Source organism: Carassius auratus, chromosome 19, assembly GCF_003368295.1.
Source record: "Carassius auratus strain Wakin chromosome 19, ASM336829v1, whole genome shotgun sequence".
Lineage (NCBI taxonomy): Eukaryota > Metazoa > Chordata > Actinopteri > Cypriniformes > Cyprinidae > Carassius > Carassius auratus.
Window position 1 is genome coordinate 2,389,154 of NC_039261.1, and position 22,806 is coordinate 2,411,959.

Genomic DNA, 22,806 nt, shown 5'->3' on the forward strand with positions numbered 1-22,806 from the left:
ACAAAAGACAAAAACGTTTTGCAAAGCTTCCCCTAATGTTTATCAAGACCTTGGTTGAACATTTCATTTAAACAGGCAGCAGGCAATGAAGAACCGAAAACATCAGCATGAAGTCGCTCATTTATTGACTTTAAACGACTTATAAAAGCATCAAGTGGCTTGAGAGTTCACAATCTGTATTATGCACACATTGCAAATGTGAAGTCCATCAACAAGTACACCGCAGCAGTTTCACATTAGGTTCTTTTATTTAATACCAGTCATGCAAAAACTGTGCCTTTAATCTACTTGATAAAAACACCATAGAATCATCACTGAGTTTATAAACCACAATGGTTCTAGTCAAGGCAGATTCTTCTGTAGTGGGCTAACAGCTCTTGCAGCATGGACTGGCCCTCATTATTTCAGGTCTGAACATCAACATGACCCACACACAGGTGGAGAGAGGGGAAGAGACACCCAGCAAGGCACCCACCGCACCGGCAGAACACCAACATTAAGTGCCATCTGATCCGGTGAAGTCAAACCAATCGACGGTGGTTTGCATTACACAGGGAATGCATCAGAAGTACAACCGGAAAGATTCAATTTAATTTTATTCTCATATCAATGGAAAAATATAACCTCATACAAACGTCTGATTCGGTTCATTCTTTTTTAAAAGCTTGGTGAATGACTCCAATTAAGTGCCGCAAGAAAGAAAAGAAATACAACCAAAGCACATCAATGCAAATCAGATTGTGACATCGTTGACGTGTTTATTTGCGTCTTCTACGTGTTCACACACATTAAGCTCAAGTCCACTGGTATCCGCATGGATTTGGCACTCATTTTCCTGCAAGACAAGTGAAGCAGAATAAAGGAGCAAGTGTTTAACTCCTGCAGCCCTGAACATGGATGGCTCTGCGTGAACTCTGACCTGGAGCGGCGAGTCTGCTCTCTCCAGGGCACTAGCACACTAACTACTACTTATTAGTAATTCTATTTTTTTTTTTTTTAAAAGGGGAAAAAAAATATAGCGCAGCAATGTAGATTGAGAAAGCCGGATGAGCGCTCTGCGCCGGATCGCCCGAGTGCTGCCCATCCCTGACCACTAGCCGCTCTCCTATGCTTACATAAGTGCATCTCACGCAATCTGCAAACCAGATATTGATCATGTTTATTTATTATTGGTTGAAATAGTCAGAGGGGAAGTGGAGACAGCGACCCCCTCCGTTCATTCACACACTCACACTCCATTACAAACTCCAGCAGCAGCATCACTTCCTTCTGGATCTTCTGACAGATGATTGTGTAACAGATGACCTCTGCAGACATGGAGACTGCACTAGCTCCTCAGAGAGAGCATGAGGGGGTCAGGAACAGTTCATTAGAGGGGTCAGAGGGCAGCTGCTGGATTGAACTCTGAATGTGGTGTGATGTCTCTCTCTCACTCTCTCTCTCTCACTCATTCTCAGACACTCATCAGCGCACACGTCACTTCTGCTTTCACGTCTATGTGTAAAAGACAGAAGAAACCTCAGTGGGTTTGATTTCCATTATTCTTGGTAGAATTTCCACAGCCAGTGATCTGAAAACAAACCAAAAGAAACAATGGAGAACACAGAAACACAGAGGACACTTCACCCGCAAACAAACGGGCTTCACAACTAATTCATTTTAGGAGCAATCAAGGCCTGTTCACACCAGGACTGTTCGCAGCAGTAATATTTTAACTAGTGTGGTCAATCAAAAAGAGATCAAACTAATTAGTAACTTTTTCTGAAATTAATCAGGATTAATCCCACATAACATTAGTTTTCAAAAATACTTTTATATTATCTTACACTCACATTCAATCTATGAAATCAATGAAGGAATAAAGACAGTATGTTTAATATTAGTTTAATGGCCTCTTTAGGAAATGGATTTCTCATATTTAACTAAAGCCATTCAAGATTCGAGTAGGACAGGAAGATGATGTTCTGCGTGTGTGTTCATGCACTGCTTCTGACAGCACTGATCTGAACTGACAGTCATTCAATCTTCTGTCATAAACTGGCCAACCAGCAAACAGTGCTCTTTCAGAGCTCCACCTACTGTCAGAGAGTCAAACTGCACGGTCCTGGATCCACATGCAGAAATCTGCCTCTGTGCCGGTGTGAACAGGCCGTAAGCTGTATCGTGACCTCTAGGGTGAGATCTACGTGAGCTGCATCACATACCAAGCCTGGCTCTTCAGCTTGCGGAGCTCCTTCGTGGCCCACGTGGCTAAGGTCTTGGTCTTGCTAGTCTTGGACCTCCGGCCTTCAGACAGAAGATCGTTGATCTGGGGTCGAACCTCCACCAGCTTCATCACATCTTTGCCAAAGGTTGTGCACAGGTCACTTTGGGGGAGGAAAAAGAGTCAACTTGACCAGGTATGTCCCAGAACATCAGAAGACAAGCTGACATTTTAAGAATAATTAAGCCACAAATGGAAAGTGTAGTGCTTCTAAACCCAATGACATGTCCACAGCCTGACACGATCTTTAGAGAAACTGTGACTCGACTCAGACTATAATGGCCCAACAGCCCCAGGTGAGGATTCATTCCTGAAGCAGACTGATCCAGTGATGTTTGAACGCTTCGAACACCTCTGATTTTATCAGTGCAAGAAAAATGTAAATACACCGGTTGATTCAAGGTCTAAAGCAAGCTAGCTCATGCTATGAAGAGATCTGCAGAAAACACCTGGAGTCATGTTAGTAACACAGCAGCCAATAAGCAGACACACAGCATACTGAAGAAAGAGCAGTACCAGACCTACCTGAACACCCAAACACCTGAATCACATACATCTTTGGTCAAACAACAACTTGTTTTGGCAGCAGTTCTTACCCTATGAGTCCGACGGCATTGGCCACCACTCCGTCAGACCGGTCTTCATCCTCAGCGATGTGGTGAATGAAGGACAAGATGAACTCCACACGAGGCTGCACCAGCATCACATCAGCTGAGGAGGAAACACACGGTTTAACATGAGTCCAGGTAACACTGGTGTGCATCAGACGCTCAGCAGACGAGCAGCAGCTGAACTCACGGTGCACGTTCTCCTGGTCTCCCTTCAAGCCCTGGATGATCCCGGTGTAGGCCTCCAGACAGCCCTCTCGCAGCTCGTTCAGATAGTCCACCATATCATAGTCCGTCTGCAAGACAGCAGTCAGGCTTCACTTTCAGACTAACAAGGAAAACACTAGCAAGAGAATAACACCCCCATTTCTACTAATAAGCACGTTATAAAACACACTACGGATTAGCGAGCTTTGGATTCATGAATATTAATCAGGTTAATTAGATTTTACCCAATAACACGAAGATTTACTAAACCAATAAGTATCTAAACCATTCACAACCATGTTCAGCTGGGTCCCAGAATCAACCCAGTGATGTCATCAGTGACCCCGTGTGCCAGACTTCTCATACTGAGTCCTACATCTAGAGCTCAGCTGAACGGACTAGTGATTTGGGGTGCTGCTCACCTTGTCCACCTGAGCCTGCGAGGCCTGCTGCAGAGTGTCCAGCACAATGTCCAGGTACTTCTTGAACTCACCACCAATGGCCAGAGCAATATCCCCAAACACAGACAGGATCTGGGGCTTCACAGACCGGTGCACGTTCTCGTTCTGCAAAGATGTATTAGAGCTCCTAGTCAGGGTGCTACAGAGCCACACACTAATATGACTGAGAGCAGACCTCCAGTAACCTCTGACCCCTCCTGACACGCCAAGGCCATTGCACACAGAGTCAGACATTTTCACATGTTAGAAAAAAAGAGGAGCTCACCTTGTCAATCTCGTTCGATTTGATTTTTATTATCAGTTACACAAGAATTTTTACATTAACATAATTCTAACTTTTTCTGGCAAAATTATGAACTCTTTAAATGGGTTGATACATTCAAGGGATACTCCACCCCAAAATGAAAATGGTCATTAATCACTCATCTCCAGAGCAATACTTCAATGTAGACCGACCTGTAAAAGCTTTGTTCATCTTCAGAACACAATTCAAGATATTTTGGATGACACAGAAGAGTGAATGCTGTGCGCACAGCTCTTATTCTCCAAAATGGTGCTAGGGTGAAGTAGAGAGACACAGTTGAGAAGAATTGTTGAATAAAGACGTTATTTTAGTTTTCTTGGCTTACAAACAGTAAACTCATCTCTTCATAACGTTACAGCTGAGTCACTGATGGAAGATGACTATTCTGAGTAAGTCTTTCATGCTTTTCTGGACACTGACAGTGGAAGTTACTTGGCAGTCTATGGGACAGTCACAAGCTTCTGGTTTACATCCAAAATATCTTAAATTGTGTTCTGAAGACGAACAAAGCTTTTACAGGTTTGGAACGACATGGGAGTAAGAGATTAATGACAACATTTTCATTTTGGGGTGGAGTGTCACATTAAAAGCTGGGCAGTCCAATTAAAGAAAAGCCTGTCTGGCTGTATATCCTGAAGTAAAGTCTGCATCCTGCTGCTCCTTAACTCCTTCCTCTCTAGATCTCAGCAACAGATGGACCCCATATTTCCTTTCTTTTTAAGAAGCGAGAGGACAACAAAATCATCTTCACTGGTTGAAGACTCCATTTAGTGCTTTTTTTTTTTTACACAACTCAATTAATATGCATGGACTCCGTGTGCAAGGTTTGTGTGCCTGCCAAATTTTTAACAAACATGAAACCTTCAGACTGTGTGTGCAAGGACCTTAATATTTCAGCCAGGACAGGTTGTGAATCAGTCGAGCAGCACACACACACACACAGTACAGACGGAGACTTACGCCCAGGTTCTCCAGCAGCAGCTGCATGATTTCATCACAGTGAGGAAGGATGTTGGCCATCAGCGCTCGACACAGATCACACACCAGCCCGACCGCAGCCAGACACACCTGCGCACACACACACATTATACATACATTAATCTGATGATGTGGATGCGTGCAGTTAGTCCACAAACAAGCAGAAGTGTCACTAGCCTCCCAGAGGAAGCACATGTCTTCTGATAGTGTATGAGCTGTAGAGTCCCGCAAAGTCCAGTGTGGCCACCTGTGACCGTGGGTCGGCACACACCGGGTGAAGAGGACTCAGTTTCTCTGTGATGAGGTAAAATCCTGAGCTGCCTGAGCTCCGAGCAGCAGGAGGAACAATCATCATCCCCAGCTTCAGCCCAGCATTACCTGATACTCTGCGTAGTTCTTCAGTCCGATCACCAGGAAAGGCTTGAACGCTTCCATGTACTTCAGGAAGTCACTGCCCAAAACTGGAGAGGCAAGGAGAGGAGGAACAGTAGCTGTCAGTCATTCAGTAAACGGCTTTAACAAATCCTGTCTTTTATCCAATCGTTTCCCATTATAACCACAAAATACTTTCAAACTGAAATTGTGTTTTGAGAGGGGTTATATATATATATATTTTCAGCAGACAAAATTATAATGGTATAATTAATGAATTTCACTGGAAATATTTTTTTTTTATATGAATAAAAACTATTTCTTTAGTCAATTATAAGTATTACATGTAAGGAAATACACCGTTTAAGAACAAGTGGAAAATGTGTTGAATGAAATTAGCAAGCAGTTAGACTGAATTGACATCAGTTTTACAGGCGGAGCCGATTTTCCACAGCCCTGACCTCCCGCAGTATGTTATCTGAACCAATCAGCATGCAGCGCACCTGTGGAGCGCGAGAGCAGACTGGGCATATGCCTAACCCCAGGTTCACACACTGTCTGTGATGCGCCATGTTAACAGATCAGCACGTTCACGCTGCACGCAGTAAAAAGATGAGAAAAGGTTATAAATGGAAAGGAGTGAACAGATTTCATATCTTGCGCGTGAGCACAGAGAGAGTAGTGAGTGCACAGGACACAGGTTGAGCGAGAGGAGACACGTTGTAAGTCAGCATGCATCTGATCCTTATACAGTCTGTGATCTGAGCACGCACATCTGGTTTTGATAACAGAGCAAAGGAAATCTGCGTGCGAGTCAGTGATGCGCGGGTTGATCCAAAATGAGCGGGTGCCCGCGGTTACGAGTCATCCAAAAATATTTTGAATGATATTCGGCTCGCTGTCGGTCGGATCCTTTGAAATAAAAATGGCAATTAAACCTTTGTCATTTATATAGTAACTTTAATCTTTCACTGGTGCGAAAGATTCACGCTCGCGCATTATTTTAATGTGCTTTTGCGTTACAATAATGCGCTCTCGTTGCTGCTTCTGAACCGCGTCCACATAACTTACTGTATACGCACTGCAGACGGAGTACGTGACCCTTGGGCAATAAATATATTGGGCATTTAACACCTGAGGCACCGCTACAGTGAGCTCTATGACCAATGCATGGAGAGAGGAAAAAAAGATCCCTGAACATGGTTTTATTTTATTTATTTTTTTCCATATGTCTAGACATTTTGTTTTTACATCTTTACTTAGTGATTATTTAGACTTATGTCTGTTCTAGAGACATTTGATAAAGCTCTCATCGGTTTTCTTTTGGAAATATGTTTAAAAATTATACTGAATGCATTTATGACAAAATCATGATTAAAATCGAAATCGCAAAATTGATAAAATCATGATAGGTTTTTTTTGTCCATATCGCACAGCCCTATTGTGAACGCCTGGTGTGACGCAGGATTCGCTCTGTGTGGGGAAGAGAGGAGCGAGTACGAGAAGCACAGAGACACAGGCTGTGTGTGCTCTTCTGAAGGAGAGATGATCGACACAGCTCTTGTGAATTAATTGTCTTTTCAAAGCTTAAGTTACATAGTGTTTTTCTTTAGTTGTAATTTGTCAAACTATGGAGCTGCCCCTGTAGTCGGTCTCTAGTTTTGAGGTGAGGTGCTCACTCTATTGGTAAGTAGGACGGTCACATGGCTGCACTCATGCATGTGTTCAGGAACAGTAACACTGCATCTACATCACAGGCTTGAGCGATTAGCAAATCACAGCGTCTCAAATCAGGATTTCGATTAATCGCACAGCCCTAGTTAACACGGCTTCACTTTTAAACAGCAAATAAGACATTTTATACTTGTACATGTTCATGCGTTATGAGGCGCTTTGTACCAATCACAATTTAGATTTTACATCAATATTAATGTTTAAGTGTGCAACACACAAAACTAATGCTTCCATGTGCAGCTTAAATAGAACCTTATTCAACAGGAAGAGCCCCCTAACACCAACTGCGCTTGTATTCCCACAGGTCCTGTAGAGTGGATGTATCAGACGATATTTTGGTATTTCTCAAACATCGACACACTGGTGTCTTTCACTGAATCCAAGCGCTTCACACTGGATCTCACGGACCGGTTTAGCGCTCGTTTCATCTTTGTTCTGAGAGATTATCAGTCAGTTCTGCTTCATTTGCACATGATACTGTGATCCACGGTTGAGACTGACAGCTAGCTGACGCAGTCCAGCGCTCCGTGTTCACAGCAGCACGACCCTCACCTTCCACCAGAGTGCTGACGGCCATCAGAGCGTCCTCCTGAACGCCTCCGGAGCCAGCGGTGCTCTGAAACATGCGCAGCAGAGACGCCATCACCACGTCTGAGATCTGCAGAGCGTCCTGGTGCTGCACCTTCCTCAGCACGTTCTGAGAGGAGAGAGAGAGAGAGACGGGAGGTGAGGCGAGGAAACACACACACACACAGAGACAGACACACACCCTCACTCTCTCACACACACAGACCCCCTCACTCACACACACACAGGAGACAGACACACCCTCACTCTCACACACACAGACCCCCTCACTCACACACACAGACACTCTCACACACACACACACACACAGAGAGACACACCCTCACTCACACACACAGACCCCCTCACACACACACACACACACACACAGTGAGAGACACCCTCACTCTCTCACACACAGAGACAGACACACACCCCCTCACTCTCACACACACACCCTCTCTCACACACACAGAGAGAGAGAGAGACACACCCTCACTCTCACACACAGAGACAGACACACCCTCACTCTCACACACACACACACACACAGACAGACACACCCTCACTCTCACACACACAGACCCCCTCACTCACACACACAGACCCCCTCACTCACACACACAGACCCCCTCACTCACACACACAGACACTCTCACACACACAGAGAGACACACCCTCACTCACACACACAGACCCCCTCACTCACACACACACACACACACACACACACACACACACACACACAGTGAGAGACACCCTCACTCTCTCACACACAGAGACAGACACACACCCCCTCACTCTCACACACACACCCTCTCTCACACACACAGAGAGAGAGAGAGACACACCCTCACTCTCACACACAGAGACAGACACACCCTCACTCTCACACACACACACACACACAGACAGACACACCCTCACTCTCACACACACAGACCCCCTCACTCACACACACAGACCCCCTCACTCACACACACAGACCCCCTCACTCACACACACAGACCCCCTCACTCACACACACAGACACTCTCACACACACAGAGAGACACACCCTCACTCACACACACAGACCCCCTCACTCACACACACACACACACACACACACACACACACACACACACACAGTGAGAGACACCCTCACTCTCTCACACACAGAGACAGACACACACCCTCACTCACACCCACACACAGACACACCCTCACACACACAGACCCCCTCACTCACACACACACACACACACACAGAGACAGACACACCCTCACACACACAGACCCCCTCACTCTCACACACACACACACCCTCACTCACACCCACACAGACACACCCTCACACACACAGACTCCCTCACTCTCACACACACACACACCCTCACTCTCACACACACAGACCCCCTCACTCACACACACACACACACAGACAGACACACCCTCACTCTCACCCACACAGACCCCATCACTCACACACACAGACTGACACACACCTCCTCACTCTCACACACACACCCTCTCTCACACACACACACACAGAGAGAGAGAGACACACCCTCACTCTCACACACAGAGACAGACACACCCTCACTCTCACACACACACACACACAGACAGACACACCCTCACTCTCACACACACAGACCCCATCACTCACACAGACAGACACACCCCCCCTCACTCTCTCACACACACACACACACTCTCACACACACAGACACACACACTCTCACACACACAGACACACACCCTGACTCTCACACACACAGACAGACACACACCCCCTCACACACCCTCGCTCACACAGACACACACACACACACACACACACACACCTGCAGGGTGGCACACAGCAGGGACTGCAGGTCGTTGAACTGGATCCTGTCTGAGGTGCTCTGGATGTGAGACTGAAGAACACACAGAGTTCAGTTCCAGTCACACACAGATCAGACACAAGACACTGAACACAGGGACGCTCGAGGGTTTCTCAGTACAGTCTGATACTGTGACGGAGCGGTCCTGAAGCTGAGAACACACACTAGTGATGTAAAACACACAGGTCTGCTAAGAGCAATACTCTCACTGTAGACAGTTATGATTGGGCTGAGCTACTGAACGGTTTGTAGCCCAGTACTACACAAGCAGCTATGAAGCGTGAATGAACACCGTTTCTCAGGGGATGCCAGCTGTTCAAAAAATAAAAGATTATTAAAGCCAACCCACCAATGAATATTCAAATAATCAGACATTGTAGTCCAGGCCTAAAGAATTCATCTTTAGGTCTCAGAGGTTTACAGATGCAGCAGGAATGACTTGACTAGATGTTATTGGGTAATTAGACACATGACAGCAGCTGGTGTGTGCTCACCTCCATCTGCAGGACCTGCTGCAGTCGCTCCATGATCACCAGCGTGGTCTTCTGCACCGCAGGGTAACAGTCCTTGGCACTGTTCTTCACGATCTCCATCAGAGCCTCATACGCTGCACTGCGCAGGTTATTCTGATGTCCGTCTGGCCTAACAGTGAAGAGACAGAGTCATCACCTTCACCTGCAGAGCGCTGCTTCAGAGCTCAACTCCACACAGACCACCAGAGAGTCAGGTTTACTGTTACAGGTTCATGTGTCAAACACTACTACACAGAAAGAGCCTTCGACACACACCTGATCTAAAACTGAAGAACATTCTGTACACGCTCTAGTGCTTTCTGAACAGAATCTGGATTTTATTGAGAAGAGCTGAGACTCATGTAATCAGAAGATGCTCTTGACTCATGGGTTTAGATTATTTTAACAAGGAGACCGCTCCACATTCGTTTCCAGGTGTGTGTAATCAGAGCTACCATCCTCAGTTTAGTACAGGCATGAACTGTGTAGGGTGAACCTTTCAGTTCTCCAAAAAGAGGACTGTGGGTGTGTGCAGGGTGGGGGTTAAAGGTTAAAGTAGTGCCATGACCCCATCATAATATCAAAACTGAAAATATCAATTCTACACCTAAAAACACTTTACAGTCACTGTTATGCATATTGATCATAAACGGCTAAAAAGCTTCCTACCAGTCAGTGCTGGGTGTATATTTTGGTTACAATGTTAATTTTGAATATACTGCCATGCCGGTGTATTTAATTCCTCAGCGCTGGGAGCGAACGTTACGCCGTTTCATCACTTCTGCAGCGACTGACAGGAGCACACACAGCAGTGCTCTGGTGTCACACTATAACACCTGCTTCACAGCGTCCGTCTGCAGTGTGTATTAACAGATTCCAGCAGCACGAGGAGCTGTGCGTCAGGGTGTTCCAGGAGCGGAGCAGTGACGGTTAACGTACCGGGTCTACTTCTGCTGAGCTGCAGGCGCTGAATTAAAGTGAAAGTGCATTGTTCTCGGGAAAAATGAACATGGATTGACATGGAAACGCAGTCACATGGGTTTTGGCTAAGTTTAGAACAAGAAAAAGAGCACTTTCAGATAAACAAGGAAAACAATATATATACGTTCACTTTTATGGAAGCAGAAAAACTAAGTTCATTAAGACCCTTGGGATTGCTTGTGATTAAGATTTAAACGCAAAATGCATGAGACTTTCTGTGGTGTTTTAATTTTAAAGAAAAATAGGCTTATTGGCGCTTGCTTGAGCAGCTTATTATACAAACCTAGAAGATGCATCAATAATGCATGTATGCAATAATGCAACACCGAGGGGAGTGGCATCCTCCCGCTCTCTCTCTCTCTCTGAAGCCCATACTGAAGTGACTAAACTGTAATTCAGACTCCGTCCCATAGACTCCTCATCTTAAAATGCCCAACTTTACAGCAGGAAAACAAAAAAGCTGGTACAAAAAATTATTTTGGTCTAAATAGATATTTGGGGGTGATATGACTCATTCGTTTAAATTATATGAAGACATAAAAGTTGTGCATAATTAAAGGTATGGCCACTTGAGTGACAGGTGGATTGCTGGGTGGGCGTGGCTTCAGCAACCAGCTCCCGCCTCTCTGCCCATTTTCGATTATCCAAGAGAAACGCTCCGCCTACTTTAAACCTGTAAACCTACGTGTGACGTCACGGACACCATGTCCATGTTTTATAGTGTGTATGATCACAGCGCGCACACACACACACACACACACGTGTAAACAGCACTGTTTCTGCAGCTCATGTTCATGTGTGCACCCCCAAACATGAACCACACTGGAGGTCTGTGGAGGGTCACATCTTCATTGGTGTTCTGAAGATGAACCAAGATCTGACAGCTTTGGGACGACATGAGAGCGAGTCATTCATGACAGGACAGATTTTTGGGGGCAGTATCCTTTAGGCTGGCGTCTGGTGTACCTGTCTGTGGTCTCCAGCAGCTTCTGGACGATGAGCTCGAAGGAGGAGGACAGGCAGTATGTGCTGGGCTCTTCCTCATCATCAGCAGCGTCTGTGGCCTCGTACGCTGCTTCAGCCAGACTGGAGAAGGCCTGCAAACAGCATCTGTGAGTCTGCTAGCACAGCACGCTGACCGATCGCATCAGCTGTCTGACCACTACACACACACACGACAGTCTAATACACCAAACCATGTATTCTGCACCAACACTGAAGAACTTAAAGATGCATGACATTCAGTGCCCACTCTGTTCAACTACTCCAACAACTCCTACACAGACAGGTCTTCTCTTCAGGAGAGTGATGTGCCGGCAGAGAGAGCGGGGTCATACCCAGCAGACGTTGGAGGCCACGCGTGGTTCGGCCCCGAGGCCCTCGATCAGGCACTGCAGCAGAGGGGCCAGATACACCTCGTTGATGGCCGCCTCGGGCAGCAGATCACAGATGCGTCCCAGCGTCCAGGCCGTGGTGTCCCTCACCACCACACTGGGGTCCTTCATCAGCTCGATGAGGGTGGGCATGGCCTGCCGAGAGAGAGAGAGACGGGCGTCACACACACACACACACACACACACACACACACACACACACCCCCCCAGGGCCCGCCTTCACCTGGATCACCAGGGGCTTCAGCTGGCTGAGCTCGGGGCCCTCCAGGATGGAGCCGAAGGCCATGACGGAGGCGTCGCGGTAGCGCCAGTCCGGGTGCTTGATGTGCTCTTTGATGAAGGGCAGCACGTGCGGCACCACGTCGTCCTCGCAGCACGTGGCCAGCAGCATCAGACACACACCTGCAGCCTTACACGGGTTCCAGTCGTCATCGTCGTCGTTCTCATCCTGCACACAGCACACCTTCACTTCATACACACGGCTCTCAGTCCAGAGGATACGCTCATTCTCCAGCCCAAACCAAACCCAGGGTCAACTTTTTCCTGTCTGAATGTGGCCTTCGAGACAAACTACTAAACGTAGTGCCAGGTGCTACAAACAGAAGTCAGTTCATGGATTTAATCAAAGTTAAAGATGTAGAAGCAGTTTCCTGTTCCTAATAAAGCTGTGTATCACGGCTGTGATGTCTTGAACAGTCACTGAACTGCTTGCTGCACCTAAAGCTCAGTTTCTACGTGACCTGCTGGCTCTGTCTACACCTGTACAGCACGTCACGGTTTAGATCGGTTCTGCTCTCACACACACACAGGATCATCCCAGCTTTACCTGTTTGGTGAGCGTCTGTGTCAGGATGGGCACCAGGTACTGCAGAGCTCCTTTAGCGTAGAACTTGCTGGTGTGCTCTGGAGGACGTCCCTGCTCCGAGGCCTGAGGACAGAAGACGGTGGATCAGGAACGAGCGCTAGCAGAGCAGCAGACGGAGACCGATCATGCTCACCTCAGTGGCTTCAATGGCCAGATCCATCTCCTCGTCACAGACGTTAGACCAGAACTCGATTCCCTGTAAGGCCACCTCGTCGATGTCACTCTTCATGGCCTCGATCGTGATCTGTATTGGGAAGAGAGAGGATGTTCACAGTACTGATACCAGTCAACATCCACGTCTCTCCGTACCGAAGCAGCACACTAACACATGCTAACTACAGGGCTCCAGACTGCGACCAAATGGTCGCATTTTGCGACCAAATTTTGAGAGTGTGCGACTGAATTTTACATCCAGTCGCACATGTGCGACCAGTAGATTTGCACACGCACGCACGCACACACACACACACACTTGCACACATACTAATGAGACGCGAGCACACACTCGCGTCTCATTGAGTGATGCCTGTCTGTGAGGCGGCAAATGCGTGTGAGAAGAATAGGGAATGGCCACTGCAAGTGGCTAAAATGTGTGGAGGGGGAGGGGCCTAGAGATAATCGAGTGCGCGTAAACATCTGTGGGAAGGAAACAGAGACAAATCTCATCACAACCTGATATGTGCGTGCGTCTGAGCTATGAGCAAGCGAACTATTGATTCGTTCTTCCGACCTGCGGCTAGTGTACCAGTGCCAGAGTCTACAGTGTCACCGTCAGATGATGATTCAGAGTCAGAGGTTGGTGTGGCTAAAAAAAGTCCGCACCAGGGCCGGCCCGCGGCATAGGCAAATGCTAAGGGCGCCACTCATCCATAGGGGCGCCAGAATGAGTGAACTTTTTTTTTTTTTTTTTACCTATATTTTTTTATAATAGGATACTATTTAAAAACCAATAATTCGAAACACTTCCAAATAAAGCAAAAAAAAAAAAAAAAGTCTGGCTCTTCAATCTTCCCCCACCCATCGAGTGCTTGAAGTGCGTCAGAAACAGAGCGCGCACGATCAGTTGTTGGTAATTTGTTGTGTAGTGTGCCCGACGCCGCATCCAATGTAGACAGCACTGTTTTTGTTAACACACAGCTCGTAGAAACGGGCCTGGCGGCTCGCGCCCGTTCTAGACACGGTGAAAGTTTCCTGATTGTGACGCAAGGCCGAATTTACATGACACATTATAAATGATCATAGTCTGCGATAGATACACTGCCAAAAAGAAGAGAAGAGGATAAAGACAGAGGTAAAGAGATGTAGTGAAATAACAATTTATTGAATAGGAGTAAGATACTATAATTTCATGGCAGTTATTTTTACCTTAAACTTAATGTTAGCAGTTGATCTGAGTCCCCAGACTGTGATTTTGTACAATCTTGTCAGTTTTAAGACGCATTTTTTATTATCACTTTTTTTAAAATAATGTTTTACTCTACAGTTGTGCAGTTTTGGGGGGATACAGTACAGGCCAAAAGTTTTGAAACATTACTATTTTTTTAAGTTTTTGAAAGAAGTTTCTTCTGCTCATCAAGCCTGCATTTATTTGATCAAAAATACAGAAAAAAAATGTAATATTGTGATATATTATTACAATTTAAAATAATTTGTTTTCAATTTATTATACTTTAAATTATCATTTATTTCTGTGATGCAAAGCTGAATTTTCAGCATCATTACTCCATTCTTCAGTGTCACATGTGACATCCAGTCTAACACATGATCCTTTAGAAATCATTCTAATAAGATGATTTATTATGAGTGTTGGAAACAGTTCTGCTGTAGTGTGTGTATGTGTGTGTGTATATATATATATATATATATATATATATATATATATATATATATATATATATATATATATATATATATATATATATATATATATATATATATATATATATATATGTACATACATACATACACATGGGGCGCCAGGTAAAATCTTGCCTAGGGCAGCAAATTGGTCAGGGCCGGCCCTGATCCACACTCACCATTTTCGAGAAGACTGGCTGTAAGAATTCAGATGGCTGAGGTACTATAATTATTAGAACTACCTTTCACCAAATACAAAAGCCAGCTCAACCTTCAAAGGAAGAATGGCTTAAAACTTAAAGAAACATACAACAACGATACAGCATGCACACAAACTTTTTTACTATGCACATTTTTTATTCTGAGTGTATGGAATTTTGTTTACTATTTGTACTGTCTTGACAGCGATGGTGCTGTCAGTTTACCTTGTTGTTGCATTTTCAAAAGTGCAGAATAAAATGTGACACTGAATTTGAAACAGCACATTGTAATTTCTGCATCTATTATACAAGTATTTATTAGTAATACAGTGGAAATTAGTAGATTTGGTTAGCATGTTGATTTACGGTGTGCGCCCCTAAATTTTCTGGTTGTGCTCCTAAAATTTTCAGTTGGGGGCCACTGTGCTCCTAGTGAAAAAAGTTAGTCTGGAGCCCTGAACTAACATAAAACCAATGCCATTCTTGATACTCACTTACACTTGTGTTTAAAGTTCTTCTACAAGAAATATTATGAAAAACAAGTTACCCAAATTTAATTTGTCTTAATGGAATTTAAACATGGAAGAAATAGTGCTTTATTTCTGTAAAAGGTCAAGTGTTCTTGATGTTTTCAGCAGTAGCAGTATCTCATACACTAAATAATGGTCATATTTCTAGCACAAAGCCTCTATGTAAAGCGTTAGTGTTTTGATAACACTAACCCTTGGCAGCTGCTGTTTAGACATGTAGCCAGCAACTGAGCCCTGGATCCACACATCAGAAACATTAGCCTGAATAAAAGCATCTGCTAAATGCATAACTATTAGCATTAGGTTTCCACTCTCCCTATAAAACATGGCTACTGAATCTGTGTCCTTATATTTGGGTCCAGCAGGAAGGGGTTAGTTTGAGGAGTGAGGACTTACAGCGAACAGCGCCGGGCCCATGTACGTCTCCATGTACTGATAATACAGAGACATGATCTTCACCAGGTTCTGCAGCGCAGCCACTCTCACCTGCAGGACAGAAGCACACACTCGTCACTCATGTGTGTGTGTGTGTGTGTGTGAGAGAGAGAGAGAGAGAGTGTGTGTCTGTGAGTGTGTGTGTGTGAGAGAGAGAGAGTGTGTGTCTGTGAGAGCAGCCACTCTCACCTGCAGGACAGAAGCACACACTCGTCACTCATGTGTGTGTGTGTGTGTGTGTGTGAGAGAGAGAGAGAGAGAGTGTGTGTCTGTGAGAGCAGCCACTCTCACCTGCAGGACAGAAGCACACACTCGTCACTCGTGGGTGTGTGTGTGTGTGTGAGAGAGAGAGAGAGAGTGTGTGTCTGTGAGAGCAGCCACTCTCACCTGCAGGACAGAAGCACACACTCGTCACTCGTGGGTGTGTGTGTGTGTGTGTGTGTGTGTGTGTGTGTGTGTGAGAGAGGGAGTGAGTGTGTGTCTGTGAGAGCAGCCACTCTCACCTGCAGGACAGAAGCACACACTCGTCACTCGTGGGTGTGTGTGTGTGTGTGTGTGTGTGTGTGTGTGTGTGTGAGAGAGGGAGTGAGTGTGTGTCTGTGAGAGCAGCCACTCTCACCTGCAGGACAGAAGCACACACTCGTGACTGCAGCAGAGACCTTCAGTGAGTGTGTGTGTGTGTGTGTGTGTGTGTGTGTGTGTCTGTGAGAGAGTGTGTGTGTGTGTGTGTCTGTGAGTGTGTGTGTGTCTGTGAGAGTGTGTGTGTGTGTGTGAGTGTGTGTGTGTCTGTGAGTGTGTGTGTGAGTGTGTGTGTGTGTGTCTGTGAGTGTGTGTCTGTGAGTGTGTGTGTGAGAGAGTGTGTGAGAGAGAGAGAGACGCACCCTGGTGTCCGGACACTGCGTGGCCTCACACACCACCTGCATGATGAAGTGTCTCTCGGTCTGCAGAGAGAGAGAGAGAGAGAGCGTCAGGTTTAAGCTCTGCACTGAAGGGCTGTAGTGGTGAGGGGGCGTGGCTGTACCTCCTTGTCGAAGTTGGCTTTGGTGAACTCCAGTGAGTTGAGGAGGGCATTGGTGGCGGCCAGCTTGACGTTGTTGCTGGGCTCCTCCTTCCTCATGCCCTGGATGATGGCGGTCAGGATCTGGTTAGCGTTGTCCTGGAGGTGCTCGGGGTCCTGACAGAGTGTTTACAGGTCAGTCAGAGCGATGCTAGGAAACACCGGCAGCGAGTGTGTGTGTGTGAGACTCACGATGTCCTGGCAGATGTACCCGATGGCCTCCAGCGTGGACTCCTTCATGTGCTCGGTGCTGCTGGGGTCGGTCACGTTGGCCACCAGCTGAGGGATGAGCTCGGGCCACTGGTTCACCGGGATCTCTGCGCAGGCGATGCCCGCCACACACTGAGAGGCTGAGCTGGGCCGGTACGTCTCTGTGCCCAGGGTCTGCAGCACCTGCACACACACACACACACACACACACGTGACTGACCGCTGCTGATCTGGAGAGTGACCCTTCTACAGTCACTGCTTCACACACACTCCACCTGGGCGGGCCACACAGAATACATGGGGAAACAGCTTTGCTTTTGAGTTTTCTTAAACGTACTGTCATAACTCTTTAATACCTGAAATGGTAAAACAAATGTCTTCATCATCATTTTACATCACCTTATATTTTAGGGCCTATTGATATATTCAGCCTATTGATTATTAAACTTAACTTCATTTAAAAAAAAAGAAAAAAAAGAAATGATAAATACGAGCGCTGCACGTTGCAGTGTCACAAGGTGGCGCTGTTGTGTGTTCAACGGGATCAACAGTGTTTAGTTCAGACTGTGTTAGCCTCTTAGCCTGACGCCCTCGTCCTGAACGCCCTAAACTCACATGTGTCAGTGATTATGAATAGATTAAATGAAACGGGACAAATTTAATCTTGACAAACTATGTATCATTATAAAGATCTAAGCCTCAAGCATCGACGACAGATCGCTGTTTCTCAATGGAAAGCTTATAAAGACTGTATTTGCTACATTTGTGCAAGCAGTACACATAAAAAAATAAGCAATGAAAACGCTGTACATACCAGATCTGTGGTAATAACGAGTCATAAACACATCCACAGCTGTAAATCCTGGTTTAGTTAGAAAGGTAAGGGTCCACTGAACGACATCTCATGAAGCACGTTTAGTCCAACGTAGCAATAACGTTGTAATATGGATCATAATTCCTTTGTTTACGTTTCATTTCTTCAGCGACAGAACTGTTTGTGTCAGTTATGAAATAACTCACGGCCGGAAACTGCGTCTTGGTAGTAAAAACACGGCATGGTTTTGCAGCGTACAGTGTCACAAACAGAATGAAGCGATCCACCGGAAAAAAGGATGAAAGATACGCGGAAGATAGTTTATTTGATTTGGCGCTCCCTCCAGGGACCATGTGACGCGCTCTGACGCACCTGTCAGCTGATGGAGGCGGAGCTTACAGCGATCGTATTTTAATTTGTTTTTTTATTTCTTTTTAATTTTCGACCGTTTTTATATATGTGAGAGTGTGTTTTACGTTGAATGTATCTGCATGATTACCATCTGTTTGAGTGCAAATCAGCCCAAATCAGCTCACTATCACTGTATGATCACGGCTATAAAGTGAACGCGTCTGTATGAATAGAGAGAGTGGATTATTTACTTATACCATGCATTTGTGTTATTACCATCTGTATAAGTGGCCATCAGCACATCAGCACTTATTTGCATCGTAATTCACTGTAAAAGATGCATTTCTAGCAATCTCAGGAAGTTCTGTAATGGGCAAACAAAGTTAAATCTTTTTATTCTTATTTTTCTTACTCAAATAAATCATTATATAATTGAAAACAACGATGCAGTGGTATGTTTACAGACTAAATACTTTGTAGAAGCCTTCAATACTGTTGGGAAATATATTTTCTTATATTTGGGGGTGGGGGGTGTAGACATAGTCTCATAAAAATATTTGCAGGAGTCTCAGTTTTCATGATATCTTCTTCAGATTTGAAATAGAAACTCATGAGACATGTGGCTTTCAACCCATTACTTTTCTAGATTGCTCCAGGACTCATTTCATCTATTTTTATATCAAATAAAAATCCGGTTGATAAAAGTAAAGCTCAAAGGGTCTCCTTCTAAAGACACCACGATGATGTCTTCATAAGCACGTTCAGCAGTAAATCCCATAATGAGGTTTTTTGGGGGCTTGTATATAAGTTTTTTTTCTTTTCCCATTATTTGCATCTTGGTTACACAATTTAATTTAATTCATAGTAAACTACTGTGGTTTCTGTCTGCGATGTTTCCCCACAGGAAGGAAAGTCTGGGAGCATTATTTGACAAATCTATATTTTACTAGTGTCAGTAAAATCTGCGTCCCATTCACTGAGAGAGGCACTATATGACTAAGTGAGGAGAACTCATTTAAACGCTGGTATTATCTCCATAGCTTACCATTAATATCACACATACTATTAGTAAGTAAATATAACAGAAGCCTATGTGATGAAAATAAGTTAATGAGCAAATATGGTTTCTGAGCTTCAAAGCTTCAGCAGTAATCGACACTGTATATTCAAGCTTTAGAGGGAGAGGGTTAATATTCTTCTCTCTAATAAAGGCATGATCTGGATCATCAGATAGTCCTGTTTTAAGGTCTGCTTCTTATCTGATATTTACTGTTTCAATAACAGAAAGACAACTCTTGAGGTGAACTGTAAAATAAACAGAAGGTGAAGACGTGTAGAATATCAATAAGGTATCTCTTCTCTTGTTTAATACTGAACGTAGCGTAGCAGTTTACTTGGCTGTTTGATCAAATAGCACGCTTCTGCTTAGCCAGGCATCACAGGGGGGAAACCAAACGCCGCTCAGTCGGTGATCTGAATATAGACAGTAAAAGAAACACAGCGACTCCATTGGATTCAACGGAGACAAGTGAAGTCAATTAGAAGCAGCAGTTACTGGGGGTCGAGCGTACCTCGCAGACAGAAACTAAGTTTTCTGATTAATTATCTCCCTTGACTTCATGCCTCCACGTCCCCCGATAGCCTCATAGACAGTAGAAGATTGTCTGTGCGCTTCTCCTCCTGTCCATACGGTAATTTATCTACTGCGCCACAGAGAGTCACTGGTTATGACTCAATCGTTAGCCTATTTATTTTACAAAAACTGCTTCTATGGGACCAGACCATAAGATACAAGGTAATGGAGCCTTTCATACATTTTCTGTGAACTTTAGAAATAATTAATGGAGAAATGGAGTCTTTAAACGCCTCAGATGTAAAGTTATTCGCTGTCAAAGTGACGCCAAAATGAATGGGAGTCAATGGGATGCTAACAGCAGGTGGGGGTCCGCTAGCCAATGGTGACGCCCAGGGGTGCTTCAATAAAATATGAAACCCTGCCCCCCTGTGTCTTTTTCTCTTGAGCTGAATCAGGAGAGCTGAATTAGTCTTGTGCTACAGCGCCACACTGGTCAAACCGCATCACTGCAGGTGCTAAATAACTCATTTTACATATGACTAATCGACAACAAAATGATAAAGACTGATTAAAACAGGACATCTGATTTCTCCAAGCCGTTAAAACACACTCACGACATCTATGCACTCTTGTTTGACTATAAGCGGTTATATTATATTCAGACATTTATATATATATATAGAATTGATATATTCAGCCAGTTTTGACCCAGCTAATATGTAACGATTAAATGTTTATTGGGTCTCTAAGTGACCCTACAGTGGCAGAACCCCAGTGTCTGAGCTTACGTAGTTCTTGATCTCTCTGCGTGCGCTGGAGTCGATGGCCAGCCATCTCTGCTGGTGCTGTGTCTTCACATCCGGGTCCTTGGAGGTCAGAGAGTTCTTGACCTGCAGGCCGGCCGCGACCCGAGCCACCTGCGTGTTCCCGGGGTTGGCCAACACCTTGGACAGCTCCACCAGGAACGTGGGCTGAAACCAGCACAGACAGCAGATTTAATCCAGCCGCGAGAAATAGGTGCAGTTTAAGAGAGGAGCCTTTATACTAGAATCAGTCACCGCTCAAGTGATCAGCTGTCATGGAGAAAACAGATTCAGTGTAGCGCAGAGAACTTCATTGATTAGAACATAACTTTATGAGATTGTGATGAACTAAATTCATATCTTTTTAGTGATTCCTAATGGAGAGTCTTTACGTCGCTGGGCGCCTCCAGAATCAGTGAGGATGCAATAACTATACATACAGTTTGCCAAATCTGCTATGAAGTCATTAAAACAGCTTTAGCTGAGGGTGCCTTGATTCTGTTCAGGCCTGGACACACAGAGCAAGAGAGTGTAGAGGTCAGAGGTCACACTGAGGAGTGTCTGCTCACCAGGTTCTCGATGGCCGCCTGCTCCAGAAACTTCTGCGCCGCCTCCAGCTCATTCCGATCTGAAACAAGCACAGCCGAGAATCAGACAACACTTCTCCCGCCACAGCCCAACACCGCCCCACATCAGCTCTGAAGCTCGGAGAAGATCGCAGGGGATGACTGAGCGCTAGCGAGCTAACGCCTAGCCACTTCCTGACTAGCATGCTAACATGTTTTAAACTTTGGCAGCTCGAGCGGACGCCCCACACGGGCCAAGAGCGCGCGCGGACGCCTGTCGAAGAGTTTAATGTTATCAGAAGTAATGTTAGGAACGAAATCACATTATCTGTGTGCGTCAGGGACTTGTCGCCACGCAGGCCGGCAAACGCTCGCTTTCGAACGCTGCGTTGCTTTACCGCCTGATGCACACGTTGGCGGCTCGCGTCGACAGTCAGAAGCGTTAAACGCTGTTTGTGTTCCCGCAGAGTGCAAGGCGTGTCGCGGGGCCTGCGCGGCACTAACCGCCCGCTAGCGCGATCTGGATCCCGCGCGTGAGAAAGCGCCGAGGCGCGGAACTGACCTGGAGACACGGTTTTTTCGAGGATTGTGATCAGCTCCATTCTGACGGGAGAGTCGGGTCAGAGTTGCGTCGCGTCCACGCCTAACACCGTAGACGAGCAGTTCCCGCGCTACTGCTTCTGCTGCTCTTCATCAGCCGCTGTTGCGAGGAAAAGGCCGCGCCGATCTCCCGCCCGCGGAACGATATCGCGCACTGACGTCAGAGGCTCCGCCTATCCGGCGTCACGACGCACACGCGTCAGAGACTCACGCGCTTCTGAGCGTCACACACACAGGAAGGATTTCATATATTTGTCATATATTAGACAGAACACAGAACACTTTCTCCTGTGGTTTCTTTGAAATGTAATAGTGTATTGATAACAGAAAAAGTATAACTAGAATTAGTCTCAAGCTACACAAAGAGAGTAATACAACACTTTTGAACGCTTCTCATAACTGGATTGGGTCAAATGATCAGCAGAAATAGATCTGTTAGAAATATTTCAGAAGAATATTTGGGGGAAGATATGCCATTCTCTTTTTATACTATGGTTCAAATCTGTTAACATATTTACTGATATACTTTATTTGGACCACTACTTGTGCACAATATGTTAATATTGAGCCTGAAATGTGTTTTAATGTGACTATCGATGAGGATCGTATGATCTTTGAATAATATCAGTCTTTAAATGCAAGATATCTGAAGTATAGCAGCAGTATTTCCACTTGAACACAATCTGATATACT

General features: G+C 45.4%; 1 protein-coding gene and 1 non-coding gene across 2 annotated transcripts; both read right to left on the reverse strand.

Moving 5' to 3' along the window:
* Positions 1 to 102: 102 nt before the first annotated feature.
* Positions 103 to 22,286, reverse strand: kpnb1 (karyopherin (importin) beta 1). The gene is made up of 22 exons (XM_026288360.1): positions 22,076 to 22,286; positions 21,517 to 21,575; positions 20,933 to 21,115; positions 17,386 to 17,586; positions 17,158 to 17,310; positions 17,018 to 17,077; positions 16,098 to 16,187; positions 13,248 to 13,358; positions 13,076 to 13,177; positions 12,473 to 12,697; positions 12,193 to 12,384; positions 11,822 to 11,952; positions 9,857 to 10,004; positions 9,324 to 9,395; positions 7,480 to 7,624; positions 5,200 to 5,282; positions 4,804 to 4,911; positions 3,501 to 3,644; positions 3,062 to 3,167; positions 2,860 to 2,974; positions 2,205 to 2,366; positions 103 to 1,570 (listed from the first exon to the last, which is right to left on the reverse strand). Coding segments are annotated over exons 1-22 (2,631 nt in total). The 5' UTR covers positions 22,116 to 22,286; the 3' UTR covers positions 103 to 1,569.
* LOC113120332 (small nucleolar RNA SNORA79) lies at positions 5,035 to 5,175 on the reverse strand. Its single transcript, XR_003294605.1, has one exon. It is a non-coding gene; the product is annotated as a small nucleolar RNA SNORA79 (small nucleolar RNA).
* Positions 22,287 to 22,806: the final 520 nt, after the last annotated feature.